Source organism: Microtus oregoni, unplaced genomic scaffold (genome assembly GCF_018167655.1).
Source record: "Microtus oregoni isolate MIOR12 unplaced genomic scaffold, Mior012 000012F_ref0000307, whole genome shotgun sequence".
Lineage (NCBI taxonomy): Eukaryota > Metazoa > Chordata > Mammalia > Rodentia > Cricetidae > Microtus > Microtus oregoni.
This window is the reverse complement of record NW_024543071.1, coordinates 45,112,045-45,130,711: the sequence shown is the minus strand read 5'-3', so window position 1 is coordinate 45,130,711 and position 18,667 is coordinate 45,112,045. Positions and strand designations below refer to the sequence as shown.

Here is an 18,667-nt window from a genome sequence, read left to right as displayed (position 1 = left end):
TGTTTGGTATACATGTGTGCTCATGTGAGGGTGGGATTTGGATATATTTGTGTGTGTGCAAGACACAACTCCACTAGAGAGATCAGAGGGCAGTCTTTAGAAGAGTTTGTTCTCTCCTTGATCTATGGGTCCAGGGATGTAACCCAACTTATCACAATTGACATCATGAGCCTTTGAACTATGAGTATATTTTCATTCCAATTTATTTTTCAAAGTGGATAGCTATAGTTATCAACAGTACTTCAAACAAACATGTGAGACTTCCTGAGAGAACGCATAATCCAAGGATCTCATCAAAAACAGTTTTATTTCTTATAATTTTGCTTTAACATAAAAATTATAATATTGCCTTTGTGGGCCTTCAGTTAAAATAGTTCTAATATTGAGTATCAACAATAAAGAAGAACATATTCTCTAAAACTATCGAATCCCGGGATTTCAGCAAACTTCAGAAAGAAATTCACTGAAATATTACATTCTGAACTTTTCTGGCTAGATTTTTACACAATACCTAACCATGTCTAACTTCTGCATTGGACAGAAACATTTTCTATAAAATAAACTTCTTCAAGTTTTATTTAAAATTCTAACCAATCTGTAAAGTAGAAAGTAAAACATTAAAAATATGATTAAAAATCTAGAGATCTCCATATATTCTCAGTATTTTGAGGTAAATACCCTGGATTCAATAGCAGAATTCTGGGGAAAGGCCTTAGGGCTTCAAATGCAGTCCAGATCTCTTCAGGTGTTCAATAAATCAAATCAAAATCATAGCCAAGAAGTGCATACATTAAATACAATCACATAAACTGAAATTTGTGCACTGACAAAAATGAGTTTCTTCTCCTGTATCAACTCCCACATTGGGTATCAGCCATATTTTTCTCACATAATTACTATGTACATATTCAATGAAAAAATTAAATTATTAAGTAACTAAATAATCTCTTCATAAAATGTGTGAGCAGAAAATTAAACGTATATAAGTGAGTAGATGAGTAAGAGAAAGCACTACTTAGAGTTTATTAACAAGATTACATCTTTCATGTCTAGTACTATAAACCTAGTCCTATGTCTAGGGACACATAGACTCCTAGGCAAGAACTACTATTCATGTTTGTTACATGATCACATTGTCTCATTTCCTTCTAAATATATCTGCTTTTATCTATTTATTTGGGATGCTCTCAGCATCCAACTTCTCTTTTATGCGTCAGGTTAGTGGTTAATAGAAAAAACTCATAAATGGTTGGAGTGCTGATTATAAGTGACTGTGAGTGTTTATTCATAGATGGGACAATTAAATAAACATCCCCACCATCCCAAATGTCAGAGAACGTTGTAGAAGAGGGAGCAAGAGTCAGAGGAGGAGAACTTGTGGGAAATGTCGTCTTAAGAATATAAATTGGCTATCATACTTATGGACACACACCATCTGTGTTTGAATAAAATACAGCAAATCAAGATTCTACTTTGAATTTATCCCATGCTTTTTCAGACCTAGGCCAGCTGGCCTTGGTGAGATCCCAATAGAACATCCCCATTGTCTTAGTGTGTGGGTGCACCCCTCGTGGTCCTGAGTTCCTTGCTCGTGCTCCGTCTCCTTCTGCTCCTGATTTGGACCTTGAGATTTCTGTCCGGTGCTCCCGTGTGGGTCTCTGTCTCTGTCTCCTTTCATCGCCTGATGAAGGTTAATATTCCTGAGGATGCCTATGTGTTTGTCTTTGGATTCACCTTATTTAGCTTCTCTAGGAACATGAATTATAGGGTCAATGTCCTTTATTTATGGCTAGAAACCAAATATGAGTGAGTACATCCCATGTTCCTCTTTTTGGGTCTGGCTTACCTCACTCAGGATAGTGTTTTCTATTTCCATCCATTTGTATGCAAAATTCAAGAAGTCCTTGTTTTTTACTGCTGAGTAATACTCTAATATGTATATATTCCATACTTTCTTCATCCATTCTTAATGAGGAATACTGAGAATTTAAGAACAATTGCAGTGGGTTTTTGATCCTACTGCACGTACTGGCTTTGTGGGAGCCTAGGCAGTTTGAATGCTCACCTTACGAGACCTGGATAGAGGTGGGCAGTCCTTGGGCTTCCCACAGGTCAGGGAACCCTGATTGCTCTTCGAGCAGATGGGGGGGGGGACTTGATCGGGGGAGGGGGAGGGAAATGGGAAGCGGTTGTGGGGACGAGGCAGAAATCCTTAATAAATAAATAAATTTAAAAAATAAAAAAAAAGATTCTACTTTGAAGTAGAGCTTCTGCGGCTCCATATCCACTTGATCAGTTACTGGCAAATAATAGATGTTTTCTATTGGCAGTCTGCCAGCGGATAGTTCCAGACACAGTTGGATGGGTAGCACTAACTGCATTCAGGAATTATTAACAGATAAGTGGAGGAAAAACATGAAGTAGTGTAGTAAAAACATTTGGGAGGTTTTGTGCAATTGGGTATGATCAAAATACATTGTTTATGTATGGATATTCTAAGGAATGTTAAGTTTATTATTTTAAAATAATTATACAATTTGTGGCAAAATGCTGATGGGTATTATTGAACGAAGGGCACAGAATATAAGTTGTTACATATTCTCTTATATGTGGATACTGGTTTTAAAATTCTAGATATTTATATATTTTTGAATTGGAGATATTTTAGGAATTTGTGAAAAGAATATTCTAGTTCACTGTATATTTGTTTTCATTCTTGATTAAGTCAGTTTCACTTCTTTGTGATATTGAAAGTATGTCATTTTGCAAACAAGTGGGATTTAATGAAGTTAAAAGTCATTCAATAAACTAAATTTTGGGTATAAAATAGCTCTCAACAGAAAATCACTAAAGTTGTTATGTGATTTTTACTTAAGTACTTAGAATAAAAATTAAAAATAGAGAAATTATGTGAAGTTTTGAATTATAATAACAGAAGATAATGATCTGGAAGATTACCTAACTGACTGTAAAAGAATTAAAATCCGAGACTGTGATCCAGCACACCTTGGAAGAGAGTAGCAAGAACAGACCCTGCCATTTGCTATTAATCAGAACAGCGGATGATGACCCTAAAGATACTGCAGAGATCTCAAGGATGTTGTTCCAATCAAAGACTCAGGGTAATATTCAGGAGGATGCCTATATGTTTTTCTTTGGGTTCTCCTTATTTAGCTTCTCTAGGATCACGAATTATAGGCTCAATGTCCTTTATTTATGGCTAGAAAACAAATATGAGTGAGTACATCCCATGTTCCTCTTTTTGGTTCTGGCTTACCTCACTCAGGATAGTGTTTTCTATTTCCATCCATTTGCATGCAAAATTGAAGAAGTCCTTGTTTTTTACTGCTGAGTAGTACTCTAATATGTATATATTCCATACTTTCTTCATCCATTCTTCCATTGAAGGCATCTAGATTGTTTCCGGGTTCTGGCTATTACAAACAATGCTGCTATGAATATAGTAGAGCATATACTTTTGTTGTATGATAAGGCCTCTCTTGGGTATATTTCCAAGAGTGGTATTGCTGGGTCCTTCATCAGGCGATTAAAGGAGACAGAGACAGAGACCCACATGGGAGCACCGGACAGAAATCTCAATGTCCAAATCAGGAGCAGAAGGAGAGAGAGCACGAGCAAGGAACTCAGCACCGTGAGGGGTCCACCCACACACTGAGACAACGGGGATGTTCTATCGGGAACTCACCAAGGCCAGATGGACTGGGTCTGAAAAAGCCTGGGATAAAACTGGACTCACTGAACATAGCGGACAATGAGGACTACTGAGAACTCAAGAACAATGGCAATGGGTTTTTGATCCTACTGCACGTACTGGCTTTGTGGGAGCCTAGGCAGTTTGGATGCTCACCTTACTAGACCTGGATGGAGGTCGGTGGTCCTTGGACTTACCACAGGGCAGAGAACCCTGATTGCTCTTTGGGCTGACGAGGGAGGGGGACTTAATTGGGGGAGGGGAAGGATGGGAGGCGGCGGCTGGGAAGAGACAGAAATCTTTAATAAATAAATAAATTTTAAAAAAAGACTCAGGGTACTCAGATCTTTAGATTAGAACAGTGGACAGAGAAGAGCATAGAGCAAACCCTAAGTCTGTTTTTCCCTCTCATGCTGCATTATTCTTCCATCTTACCTGAGCTGCATGGGGTGGGCAAGCATTAAGCCTTAAAACTGCCACAAACAATGTTCATTATGAACCACACAGTCCATGCTGTTTCTTTATATCAATATAAATGTGTTATATGTTATATGTCTATTTAATTGGTTTTGATTTCCCTAAATATTTCTCAGATTATGTGTTTTATGAACCCATCAAGATGTTTGGATACTCACTTTTCTATCATGGTATTACCTAACATTCGATATTATCATTATTTGTATATTGGTTACACTAGATCGGCAAGATGACATGTGATTATGGTTTTAGCCTCTGTGTACCTAGTGTTTAATGATCTTGGCATTGTTGGAAGTGCTGTATGTGCATGATTATATGTCTGCTTTGGAGAAAAGTTTACACAGATCTTTAGCCATTTATAAATAGTATTTTTATTACTATATCATCAATATTTATCTACTGTAAGATTTTCAGTGAGATTCATTTAAAGGCTCTCGTCATTAATCAGCATATGTGCAAACAATATAGTCATATTCCATCTTTGAATCAGAATTTCAACTATACACTAATATATTTATCTTAAAATATTTGTTACTCCCACTTATCTGATAATTGGGATTTTTTTTATTCTGATAACTCTATTCTCCTTAGCCATTGTAAGCACCCTGGAAACAAATTCAGACCCTTTCCTCTGTGTGCTGACCAAGGACATATTGAAAGACCAATGTGGGAATCACAAACCTTTACAGATCACCAGCTACATGGCATCACTTTCCTTGGGACACAGGCAAAGCTTCCATCTCTGCCTTGATGTTTGCCAAGGCATAAGCCCAAGTTCTGTTCTGTATCAAAGCTTTACAGACGGAGAAGTATAATAGGTGTTTTCCTAGATTTGAACATTGAACTAGTTTTCTGGTTATGAAACAAATAGCATATTTCCCATGTCTCCATATTTGTATGATGCCAGGAAGAACTGAAAAACATACTCACACTGTAATATAGTCAGTTAGATCTGGAGAATACTTTAGGGGAGAATGAATTTATTCATGTGAACTTAAGAGTACCCCAGAATTGTAAGAGCCATTATTTATATTTTTTCTCAGTTTATTTGATCATTCTGATTGAGAATATTGTGATGGTTGTACTGAATCTATTGGACTAAGGACCTCACAGTGTCACCTATTTTTTCTCAGTAATCTCTCCCAATAAATTGTATCTATGCTTCAGCTGTCACTCTCCATGTGATTTCAAGATGCTTTTCTTTCCAGTTTTTGCAACTATTGGAACCTGCATGCTTGCCTCAAAAGCCGAAGACCATCATGCATCAATGAATAAATCTCTAAAATAGTCCATCTACATGAGAGGTATCATACGTCTCCTGTTTGGTGATGGCTCCTTTATCAGTGTATTTGCAATATTCCATTAATGCCATCTTCACTTTCCATTTCTCTTTATGCCATTCCAATGTTGTTTCTTTGTGGCATTACATCACTACTGACTAATTATTGCTGATACAAATAAGATGGGTAATGTTCATGTTGGCAGCAATGAATGATACTCTTTCATTGTATTGGATATATGAGGGCTGAAAAACCTTTCCACTAGCTGAGAACTGGAAGACCTCCTCCACATGTGCATCTCACCTCACTGCTGTTGTAATGTTCTATACAACAATATGTTGATGTATTTACAAGCTAACTCTAGTCATTTCATTGAGAATAGTACCCACATTCTGCACCAAGATCAGGCTCGTGTGAACCCTCTGACCTATGTTGTGAAGAACAAGAGACTAAGAGTGTAGCCAAGAAACCTCCTGGAAAAGCAAAGTCTTCACTATCCTTAGCAAATTAATAAAATTATAGGCTACAAGAAAGTTCTATATGTTTTCTATCATCCAAGAAAGTTTATATTATATTATTTAAAACTACATTTTTTTTCTGAATATAAATTTTGTTTCATACTTTTCTTTTCTAAATATCCCCTTATTTTATATTTAAAACTTATTTTATTAATAAATTGTTTCTTTTATTTTGAGATCACTGTTATACTGTTTCCCCTTCAAATATTCTCATATATCCCTCCTTATCCTCTTTCAAATTAATTGCTTTTTTACTTCTTATTTTGTACATATATGTATATATATTTCACATAATCATGAATATAATCTGCTCTGTCTGTATATTACTTGCCTATGTGTTTTCATTGCTGCCCATTTGATATACTTTTATGATAAGGCTCAAGAAAAGTTTGTATTTCCTTTACTATAAATAAAATGTTATTTCAAATATAATAATTTATTCACTTATTTGTATTTATATGCATTTATGTGTTTGCATGATTTCATGAGCAGTGATCCTCTGACAGTGCTTTTCCTGAGTCTCATAGTATATTCTTTAATGCAGTAGAAATGCCTTCAGTGAGTTTTGAAGAACATTTGCACTAAAATATGTAATAGGATTTAAAAAATTTTTTGCCAAAATAGCCTTTCCTGTTCTTTGAACTTGGCAAGATGATTGTCCACTTTCATTACCAAGGAGAAAAGTTTTGTTAGAAAGGCAAAGTGCTAACAAGCTTTGAGGCACGATCATCCTTAGAACTTCTTATGCCTTGGGATTGATCTAAATGTGTCCATACAGGAAATCATATTCTGACTAAAAAATATATGAAATTATTTTGTGAATGGGTTTTAGTTCAAATGTGTACTCTTCACATTAAACTCTGTAGATATAAACATTATATCACAATGTCAAAAAGGCAGACATGCCTGAAAATGTTAAGAAATAATTCTAAACTAAGAATTGTGGTTCCGTGCTCCCCTATCCACCTTTCCTTTATCCCAATTCTCCTGATTCCCCAAGTCCCCCCTCCTTCCCTTCTACCTTTTCTCTCCCCATCTCACCTTACCCCCATCCCACCCCACCCCCAAGATACTAATTTTCTCCCCGGCAATTTGGTCTACTTCCCTTAGCCAAGAGGATAACTATATGTTTTTCCTTGGGTTCACCTTCTTACTTAGCTTCTTTAGGTTCACCTATTGTAGACTCCGTGGCCCTTATTTATGACGAGAAACCAATTATGAGCGAGTACATCCCATGTTCATCTTTTTGGGTCTGGGATGCCTCACTCAGGATAGTGTTTTCTATTTCCATCCATTTGCCTGCAAAATTCGAGAAGTCATTGTTTTTTACCGCAGCGTAGTACTCTAGCGTGTATATATTCCATACTTTCTTCATCCATTCTTCCATTGAAGGGCGCCTAGGTTGTTTCCAGGTTCTGGCTATTACAAATAATACTGCTATGAACATAGTTGAACAAATGCTTTTGTCATATGAAATAGCATCTCTTGGGTATATTCCCAGGAGTGGTATTGCTGGGTCCAGGGGTAAGTTGATCCCGAATTTCCTGAGAAACCGAAACACTGACTTCCACAGTGGTTGCACAAGATTGTATTCCCACCAGCAATGGATGAGGGTACCCTTTCCTCCACAGCCTCTCCAGCAAAGGTTATCCTTGGTGTTTTTTATTTTAGCCATTCTGACAGGTGTAAGATGATATCTCAAAGTTGTTTTGATTTGCATTTCCCTGATTGCTAAGGAAGTTGAGCACGACTTTAAGTGTCTTTTGGCCATTTGAACTTCCTCTGCTGAGAATTCTCTGTTCAGTTCAGTGCCCCATTTTTTAATTGGGTTAATTAGCATTTTAAAGTCTAGTTTCTTGAGTTCTCTATATATTTTGGAGATCAGACCTTTGTCTGTTGTGGGGTTGGTGAAGATCTTCTCCCAGTCAGTAGGTTGCCTTTGTGTCTTAGTGACTATGTCCTTTGCTTTACAGAAGCTTCTCAGTTTAAGTATGTCCCATTTATTCAATGTTGCCCTTAATGTCTGTGCTTCTGGGGTTATACATAGGAAGCGATCTCCTGTGCCCATCTCCTGTAGGGTACTTCCCACTTTCTCTTCTATCAGGTTCAGTGTGTTCGGGCTGATATTGAGGTCTTTAATCCATTTGGACTTGAGTTTTGTGCACGGTGATAGATAAGGGTCTATTTTCATTCTTCTACAGGATGACATCCAGTTATGCCAGCACCATTTGTTGAAGATGCTTTCTTTCTTCCATTGTATACTTTTAGTAGGGTGGGCAAGAGATTTGACCCTAGAGGGGCTCCCAAGTGCCCAAGATGAGGTTCCCAGTTAGTTCCTTGGGCAGCTGAGGATTGGGAACCTGAAATGACCCTATCCTAGAGCAATACTGACGAATATCTTTCATATCATCATAGAACCTTCATCTGGTGATGGATAGAGATAGAGACAGAGACCCACACATGAGCACTGGACTGAACTCCCAAGGTCCCAATGAGGAGCAGAAGGATGGAGAACATGAGCAAAGAAGTCGGGACCACGAGGCGTGCACCCACCTCTGATCTACTGGGAGCTCACCAAGGCCAGCTGGACTGTGACCGAAAAAGCATGGGATAAAACCGGACTCTCTGAACATGGCGAACAATGAGGGCTGATGAGACGCCAAGGACAATGGCACGGGGTTTTGATCCTACTTAATGTGCTGGCTTTGTGGAAGCCTAGCCAGTTTGGATGTTCACCTTCCTAGATATGGACGGAGGGGGGAGGACCTAGGACTTACCACAGGGCAGGGAACCCGGACTGCTCTGTGGACTGGAGAGGGAGGGGGAGAGGAATGGGGGGAGGGGGAGAAGGGTGGGAGGAGGGGGAGAACGGTGGGAGGAGGGGGAGGGAAATGGGAGGCTGGGAGGAGGTGGAAACTTGTTTTTTGTTTATGTTTTTTTTCTTCTTTTCTTAATAAAAAAAAAGAAATAATTCTAAACAATTATGAGTGAAAAAATATATTTTAGGTGAAAAAAACTAATCTTGTCCTGTGGGGTGGGCAATTATTCCCAAGAAATGAATTTCTTATCTGCAGGAAAGTATATTTGGTATTGAGAATGATTATCTAATCTTTCCTGAACTCATCAGTATAGAGAGACCTGCGAGAAGGGAAGCAGTGCAATGCAGTGCTGTCACAGAGTCGACCCAGGACCTTCCCACCAACTCCAGCAGCAAGTACAACAGTCTAGAATGCTGAGAGCTGATATACCTGCCTCTTTTTCAATCCATTTTGTATAATTGTACAAATTTTAAGGTTTTCAGCATCATTGGCAGTCAATATAATATTTAAATGTCCTTTTTTCCATAGGTAATATCAGTTTCAAGTATGAAAAACACTTTAGTTTGTTGAACTTGTGACATGTTCCTCATGTTACTCTCACCACTGAGTATGACTCTTCTCATTTAGCATGTATTATTGAAGAATAAATCAGATCATTTTTATTTTTACATATTTTACTGAAATTGTAGATATAAATAACTTGAGGAAATACATTAAACACACAAATCAAGATATTCACTCTAGTTTACTTTGATTTTGAGTTAAATAAAAAATATATCCCAGAGGCTCTAAAGTTTGGTTCACAGATGGTAATAACCTGTTGCTGTTTTTTATCCAACCATTATGGAGTCTAATACTTTGGAACCTTAAATCTGAATAAACTTGTTCTTCTATAAATTGTTTTTTGGTCATGATATTTTTTCCCAGCATCAGAAAATAACTAATATAACTTCATTAATAAAAGAAAGTATGCCCAGAAAAAGCAAAAAAGATAGGGGATTATAGAAATAGGGAGAAGAGTTTAAATGAGGTAGGAGGCTATAATCCCATGACTTAATCTGATTTTTTTTTGATTAACAAAAGCAGAGACATTATATGCCACTAATAAGGACCAATGACTCTCAGATACAGAATGTGTTTTTCAAAGGCTTTTGTTGGAGAAATGGTAAGTAAATTGTGCTTACTTAGATCTGAATGATACATTCATAAAGACACTTCTATCAAGACTGTTAAAGACAGTAACTATAACATCCTTACCTAGAGTTAATACGATATGTATTCGATGTCTGTAAAATTTCACTCTTCTGAATGATACTCCTGATAAATCCACCTTTCAACTTTGTTTTCTGGGAAAGAATTATTTAAAGTTTGCCCTTGTGTCAAATCACAATTTAGGCTAGCATTGGGAAAAAGTGAGTATATGTGTTTGTGTGTGTGTGTTTTATGACAATATTAATGCTTAAAGATAACTCTTAGCATAACACATACACACACACACACACACAAACAAAAGTACACTTTAATGTGGCTCTTCTTTAAGCACTTTCAATTGTCCAATCAGGAGTCTTAACCCAGGGGTCACAGAATACCTTCCATTCTCCTTTCGATAACTCTAACTGCATCATATTTTCTCTCCTTGGAACTAATTTTTCCATCAAAGACAGTAGTTAAGTTTTTTTTAGGTTCAGATCTCTAAGAAAGAACTATTCAGGCAAATTCCAGTGTATTTAGGAGCTGTTTCCCTAAAGTCAGGGAAAGTTCCATTATAGGACTTTGGGCAGAAAAAAAAACAATTCTTTTATTTTTTCAAAGAAATAACTCATTCCAAATTACCTGTGAAAGTGTGCATTATCATCCCGGACTTCAAACTCTATTACAGAGCTACAGTATTGAAAACAGCTTGGTATTGGCATAAAAACAGAGAAGTCGACCAATGGAATCGAATAGAAGACCCGGATTTTAACCCTCAATCCTATGACCACTTGATTTTCGATAAAGGAGCTAAAAAGTATACAATGGAAGAAAGAAAGCATCTTCAACAAATGGTGCATGCATAACTGATGTCAACCTGAAGAAGAATGAAAATAGATCCATGTCTATCACCATGTACAAAACTCAAGTCCAAATGGATTAAAGACCTCAATGTAATACTTAAGTTTGCTGAACTTGTGACATATTCATCATGTTACCCTCAGCTCTGAACATGAGACTTTTCATTTTACCATTATGTCTCACCAATTAATAAAACATATCATTGCTGTTTTTACATGTTTTACTGAATTTTTTGAAATAAATAATTTGAGGCAGGTCATATTCCAACAGGTGTCAAAGTAGGAGGTGAAATTAGACCACTTGATCACACAAATCAGGATTCTAATCAGAGTTTGGTTAGTATTTAAATGAGAAATTTATTCCAGAGGTTCATGTAGTTGAACACCTAGTTTCCAGATTTTAGTCACAATTGAGGAGGTCATAAAAAATAGTAGGCCACAGAGAAATGCTAGAAGACTTGGGTTAGTTTTTAAAGTTTACAGCCTCATCCTTCTTCCAATTTACTTTTTCTTCTTCCTATTGGGAAAGAAATGTGATCAGTTAGCTTCCAAATGCTTCTACCTGAAGCCATGTTTTCCCCACCACATTGGATCCTAAGCCTTTCAAACCATAAATCCAAACAAACTTGTCTTCTATAAGTTGGGTTTCGTCATGGAGTTTTACCACAGCAACCAGAAAGTAATTAATACATCTATATTGATAAAAGAGTGTACTCAGGTGGGGTATAAAGGAATTACAGAAATGGGGAAAGACCTTAAGAGAGGTAGAAAATTCTACTTCCATAATCTAACCTGTATTTGTTGCTGAAAAAAGGCAAGGGACTTTATACGCCACTGATAAGAACCAATGGCTGTCTGATACTGACTGTGTTTTTCGAAGGCATCTTGTGAGAAAGACAGTAAGCAAATTATGCTCACTTCGATATAAATGATTCATTCAGAAAGACACTTTATTTAATAAAGGTGATCAAAGAAAATAACCATAACATGCTTAACTAGAGTTAATATTATGTGTAATCTAATGTCCCCAAGACCTCAATCTTCTTAATGATACTCCTAATAAGCACACATGCCAAATTTTTCTTGAACAGAATTCTTTTAACATTTACCATTGTAAAACATTACATTTTAGGGTGGCATTGAAAAAAATAATGTGGTGTGTGTGTGTGTGTGTGTGTGTATTAGTATAAAAGTACCCTTTAGAAATAAAGCAGGGAAGAGTACATACACACATGTACACATATATAAAAATATACAGTAATACGACTCTTTTTTGAGAAATTCTTACTTGTCATGGCATGATTCTTATCCCAGAATTATTAGAGTACCTTCCATTCTGCTTCTCATAGATATAACTGTGTATCATATTTTCTCTCCTTGAAACTCATTTCTTGGCCAGGGGGTGGTGGTAAATATCTTTAATGCCAGAACTCAGGAAGCAGAGACAAGGGGATCTCTTTGAGTTCAACTTCAGTCTGGTCTACAGAGTAAGTTTTAGGACAGGTTCAAAAGCTACTCTATAGCTCTCTAAAACCCTGTCCTGAAAAAATGAGAAGAAAAAAAGGAAACAAAGAAACTTGTTTTTACATTAAAGACACAAATTCAATTTTTCTTTGAAAATGAACTATCCAGGCAGATTCCAATGTGTTAAGAATCTTCATTCCTATGACCAATGAAAGTTCCCTAAGGGACTTGAGATCAGAAAAAAATGGATATTTTCTTTACAATAAAATAAACTGAAAGAAAACTTTATGTTGAGGTAATACCACGGTTTTTGTGACAATATTATGGAAGGTGAAAAATAAGACCAATATATTTGAATTTGAATATTGTTTTAAATAATGGAAAATATAAAAATAATGGACACAGACAAGTATTCAATGATGTGTGCAGAGACTTCAGTTAAGCTTGTTGTTGTTATTTTTTCTGCCTTACTTGGCTGTAGTCTAACTGAACTGATAATTGTAGGTTCTATTCCCTGAACTGCTATTCCCCAACATCATCATAAAGACTCTCACCCAACATGATAACAGCCCTCTGGAGAGCTTGTTTCGATCATAGGCCTCAAGAGAGACAAAATAATATGTCAGTGGTCCCTTAGATGTTTGCAAAGCTTGCCACCTATAACTTGAAAATTTTAAGCCCTAGTCCAGATGTTGTCTCACAGCAAAGTTTCAGATGCAGAAGAAGACCCCCATAACAAGATGATTTCCTGGATATGAACACTGGACCAATGCTGTAGATGTGAAAGTTTTAGACATTCATATCCAATCTGTGCAGCCTTCCTTCCACTACTTGTCATTTCCTAGGACAGCAGTAAGTATTTTAAAACCCATTCGAAAGAAGGCACTCATATCTCCCTCTCTGAGGCTGGGGAAATATTTTAGAGGAAGTGACAGAAAGTATGTTGGAGCAGAAAGATGGGTTAAAGTAATACAAAATTCCATATTCTAAACTCTACAAAAAAACCTATTGAAATCCTGGTAACTCCTGAGAGCAGTAATTACCTATGCTGGGACTCTAAAAAACTATCAAAACTTAGTCAGTGAATGGCAAGGGTTTCACAGGACAAAAAACCTTACATCTGAAGTACTGGCTACTTCTCACTCCTCGAAGAGGACAAATGATTCTCTTTAGTTTCTACCTACCTCTAGACCACCAAGCCTCAACAGATTACTTCTACTTTATATGTGTACAAATAGTGCCATTAATCACAGTGAGTCATGAAACAAAATGACAGACATGAAAGCGAGAAAAAGATTTTTTGAAATTTGGAAATTTAAAAGGGGTGGCAGAATGGGGGCCTGAGAATGATTGATTTTCATGAAATATATATGCAAATTTATCTAAATCAGGTTTAAATGATAAAAATACAAGCAATTAGTTAGACTGGTAGTAAGGGAAAAGTTGCCCAACTATATTAATTTGCTAATGAGAAAAAAATAATGAAAAATAGTTTCCAGAAGTTTTAAACCACTACAGAACAGACATGCAAATTCTAGAAGTCATCTCACTCTGGGTTCATTTTTTTCATTCCTTTCAGTATCACCATCGTATACAAATTTCTAAGATCTGAAAATCTGGAGCCTTTAGAAAAGGTCAGGATGATAATTATACTTAAAGAAAGATGAGTGGGCAGCCCCTCCTGCCTTGAATAAGTAGGATGCTTAGTTCAGAGAAATAAGTAAGAGTAAAATTTCATTGTCAAACCTGTCTCCAGGGTACAAAAGACCTTTCCCATTGAAGTTAAAATAGCACAGCCATTTGTTATCTCATCCACAATGGAGGAGAATACAGGCAGAGGCATTTTTAAATATGGATTGGTCATTAACACTAAGAATAGAGCGAGAGTAAGAGAAACTCTTCCATCTTATTTTTTTTCATTCTTGAAACATAAAGACAATATATTGATGTTTTTGAGAAAAACAAACACTATTCTGTAGGAACACAAAATTTATATGAAGAGAAAGCAACAAATCTTTGTTCCTGCCTTTTGAAAAGTCTCTCTTTTACTTATTTTTTAATTTATCTCTAAGGATTAAACCCAGGCTATTTTTTCAAGATGGCATGTTCTACCACTGTTCTATGTCCTTAAACCTTAGATCTTGATGTTTCTTAAAGTTATTCTTTTTATAATTTATTTATTTGTTTTTTATGCACATTGATGCTTTGCCTGCATGTAGGTCGATGGGAGGGTGTCGGATCCCATGGAACAGGAGTTACAGACAGTTGTGAGCTGCCATGTGGGTGCTGGGAATTGAAACATGGTCCTCTGGAAAAGTAGCCAGTGTCCTTCATTGCTGAGCCAATTCTCCAGGCTCAACTTTTTCCTTTATATTATATTTATCTGAGTGTATATATTTGGGGTAAATAAATATGCTATAATGTATATGGGGATTCTGAGAACATAGGCCAGTCATTTCTTTCTTTTCACAATGTACAAAAATCCATTTACTCACTATGCCATCTAACTGACCAAACACTTTTATTTTGACATGTTTAATATATCAACACTTAATTAAGAAAGTATGCCATTATACATACAGTTTTCTAAAGGTGCCAATATATGAAGGAAATGACCCAACAAAGTCCTCATTACTTTGCGACAAATTTATTAGACTCAAGTATCCCTAGGAGAAAATGGCAGATCACTGGATATATTTAAAATGGAAGGATGCATTAGTGAATGGAAATACTTTATTTATTTATTTATTTATTTAAGATTTCTTTCTCTTCCCCGCCACCGCCTCCCATTTCCCGCCCCCTCCCCCAATCAAGTCCCCCTCCTTTGTCAGCCCAAAGAGCAATCAGGGTTCCCTGCCTTGTGGGAAGTCCAAGGACCACCCACCTCTATCCAGGTCTAGTAAGGTGAGCATCCAAACTGCCTAGGCTCCCACAAAGCCAGTACGTGCAGTAGGATCAAAGACCCATTGCCATTATTCTTGAGTTCTCAGTAGTCCTAATTGTCTGCTATGTTCAGTGAGTCCAGTTTTATCCCATGCTTTTTCAGACCGAGGACAGCTGGCTTTGGTGAGTTCCCGATAGAACATCCCCATTGTCTCAGTGTGAGGGTGCAAATTCATTATATACTATCAAATCTTGATGACCTGTTCTTCACTGTGCTCTCTGCTTGTTAAGTTTTCAACATTTATCTTAACATGAAAGTTTGTAGCTATTGCAAATAGTTGTAATGGATATTGTACAGTTTAGTTTAGAAGAGACTATACTTTTTTATAAACCAGGAAAATGAAATTGAGACTCACAAATTTGAAATGGCACAACTGTTCTAGTCACTGCCTACACTGAAGTTTGAATTATTATTTGTAGCATTTCCTTATGAAAAAAAACTGTGTGTTCCCATCCTATTTCAGTATGTCATTTTGCATGTAGCTTCTGCTCTGCATAGAAAGAAAAAAATATAGGCATAAGAACGTGTTCATATTTTCTATCTGACACTCATGATTAGCTAACAAAAATTTTATTTGTTCATTTCTTCCTAGGCATATCTCAAAGAAAATTTCCCAAATGACTTTCATGGAGAATATTTCAGAGGTGACTGAATTTATTCTTGTGGGGTTAACAAATACCCCAGAGCTTCAGGTTCCTATGTTTATCATCTTCACTGTCATTTATTTGATCACACTGATTGGGAACCTTGGGATGATCATGCTGATTCTACTGGACTCTCGACTCCATACTCCAATGTATTTTTTCCTCAGTAACCTCTCCCTGGTGGACTTTGTTTATGCCTCAGCAGTCACTCCCAAAGTAATGGAAGGGTTTCTCACAGAAAACAAGATCATATCTTTCAATGCATGTGCTGCCCAGATGTTCTTTTTGATAGCCTTTGCCACTACTGAAAGTTTCCTCCTTGCTGCAATGGCTTTTGACCGTCATGCAGCAGTGTGTAAGCCCCTACATTACTCAACCTCCATGACAAGGACCACATGTATCCTACTTGTTACCTGCTGCTACATGAATGGATTTCTCCAATCTTCCACCCATGTTATTCTCACTTTCCAACTCTCCTTTTGTCATTCCCATGTGATTAATCACTTTTTCTGTGACATTCCCCCAATACTTTCTCTGTCTTGTTCTGATATCCACTTAAATGAGATTATACTGTTTTTGTTGTGTACATATGATGTTAGTTTTTCTCTTGTGGTTATCCTGAACTCTTACCTTCTTATTTTCATTGCTATCTTAAGGATGCGCTCTGCAGAAGGCAGAAAAAAGGCCTTCTCAACTTGTACATCACACCTCATCACTGTTTCTCTCTTCTATGGGACGATTATCTTTATGTACTTACAACCCAACTCCAATCACTCAATGGACAGAGACAAAATGGCGTCTATGTTCTACACCATGATAATACCCATGTTGAACCCTTTAGTCTACAGCCTGAGAAACAAAGAAGTCAAGAATGCATTCAAGAAGGTTGCTGGAAAAATGCTGACTTCCCTGGGCCTAGTCAATTAGCTAATGTTTTTTAAGACATGTAAAACTTTTATTGGCCTCCCTTGTCTAAGAATACTTTTACTTATTTCTTATCTGTGAATTATATATAAAACCTCACTATTCCTTTTGGTGAATATAATTATGTGTAAACTGTGATCATTTTACCAAAAACGTGATTTAATTCAGTTCAAGACCAAAATTATTATTCCAGGTAGCCTCAGCATCACATTTCTCCATAGAGTTGGGATAAAATGCTTTAAAAGCATGGATATATTCTACCATGCTTCTTTGTTTATTACATGCCCACTATCTAAGACACTGCCTTTTCCATTTCCCAGGTGAGATATCTTATACAATTTTATTCCTCTTTCTATTAATCCACATATTCCTTACCCCAAAATGTTATATTTTTATATCCCGATTTTTGTATTTACTAAGGGTATTTACTAACATTTGAATATTTGGAGACACAGACCTCAATGATAGAGGATATTTGATATTTATCTTTCTGGTTTTAGCTTAACTCATTCAACATTATTGTTTCTAGTTTAACCATTTATCAGCAAAGTTCAAGTTTTGGAGGTATATTTTTATTGATTCTATTGAGCTATACATTTTTCTCTGCTCTTCCTTCCTCACCCCTCCTTCAAACCTCTCCCATGGTCCCCCTGCTCCAAATTTACTCAGGAGATCTTCTTTTTTCTACTTCCCCCATATGTCTAGATCCACATATGTTTCTCTTAGGGTCCTCATTGTTGTCTAGGTTCTCTGAGATTATGATTTGTAGGCTGGTTTTCTTTTCTTTATGCCTAAAATCCACTTTTAAATGAGTAGATATGATATATGTCTTTCTAGGTCTGGGTTACCTCACTCAATGCAGTGTTTGCTAGACCCATCCATTTGCCTGCAAATTTCAAGATGTCATTAATTTTTCTGATGTGTAGTACTCTGTTTTGTAAATATAATACATTTTCCAAGAAATTGGTCTTCAAAAGAACAAATAATCCAATAAAAATGGAGTAGAGATCTAAGCAGAGATCTCTCATCTAAAATGGCTGAAAGACACTTAAGGAAATGCTGCTCAACATCCTTAGCCATCAGAGAAATACAAATCAAAACAACTTTGAGATTCCATCTTATACTTGTATTAATGGTCAAGATCCAAAACACTGAAGACAACTTATGCTGGAGAAGTTGTGGGGTAAAGGGAACACTCCTACATTGCTGGTGGGAGGGTAAGTTGGTACAGCCCCTTTGGTTATCAGTACGGTGATTTCTCAGAATATTAGGATACAGCCTTCCATAACACCCAGCAATAACACTTGGGTATATATCGAAAGAAGGCTCAGTTGTACCATAAGGACATTAACTCAACTATGTTAATATCAACATTGCTTGTCATAGCCAGTATAAGGAAACAACCTAAATGTCTCTCAACCAGTGAATGGATAAGTTCAAGTTTTTATTTTGATTTGCAGTTGAATAGTATTGCAGAGGGTATACCTACAGTATTTTCATTATTCATTCATTGGTTGAAGAACTTTTAACAGTTTTCATTTCCTAACTATTGTGAATAGAGGATCAATGAACACTGATAAGCAAGTGTCTGTGGAATATTATGTTGAGTCCTTTGGACATATTCCAAGGAATACTATATCTTGATCATATGAATAGTATAGCTTGAAAATATAAATTTTAGCATTCTGGGAATTCTCCACACTGATTTCAATAGTGGCTCCATAAGTTTAAAAACTCAGCAACAGTAAGTGATGTTTTAATTTTCTTGTGTCATTTTTAGTATCTGTTTTTGCCTTTTTATTAACTCATTGGCATAAGAAAGAATGTTGAATAG

The 18,667-nt window shown here is 36.5% G+C and overlaps 1 protein-coding gene across 1 annotated transcript; it reads left to right on the top strand.

Moving 5' to 3' along the window:
- Positions 1-15,882: 15,882 nt before the first annotated feature.
- LOC121454388 (olfactory receptor 5B12-like) lies at positions 15,883-16,836 on the top strand. Its single transcript, XM_041661700.1, has one exon. It carries the CDS (start codon positions 15,883-15,885, stop codon positions 16,834-16,836), a length of 954 nt encoding a protein of 317 aa, XP_041517634.1.
- The last annotated feature ends 1,831 nt before the right edge of the window (positions 16,837-18,667 follow it).

Coding starts and splice junctions, on each gene's coding strand:
- LOC121454388 (XM_041661700.1), top strand. CDS start 15,883: ATGACTTTCATGGAGAATATTTCAGAGGTGACTGAATTTATTCTTGTG.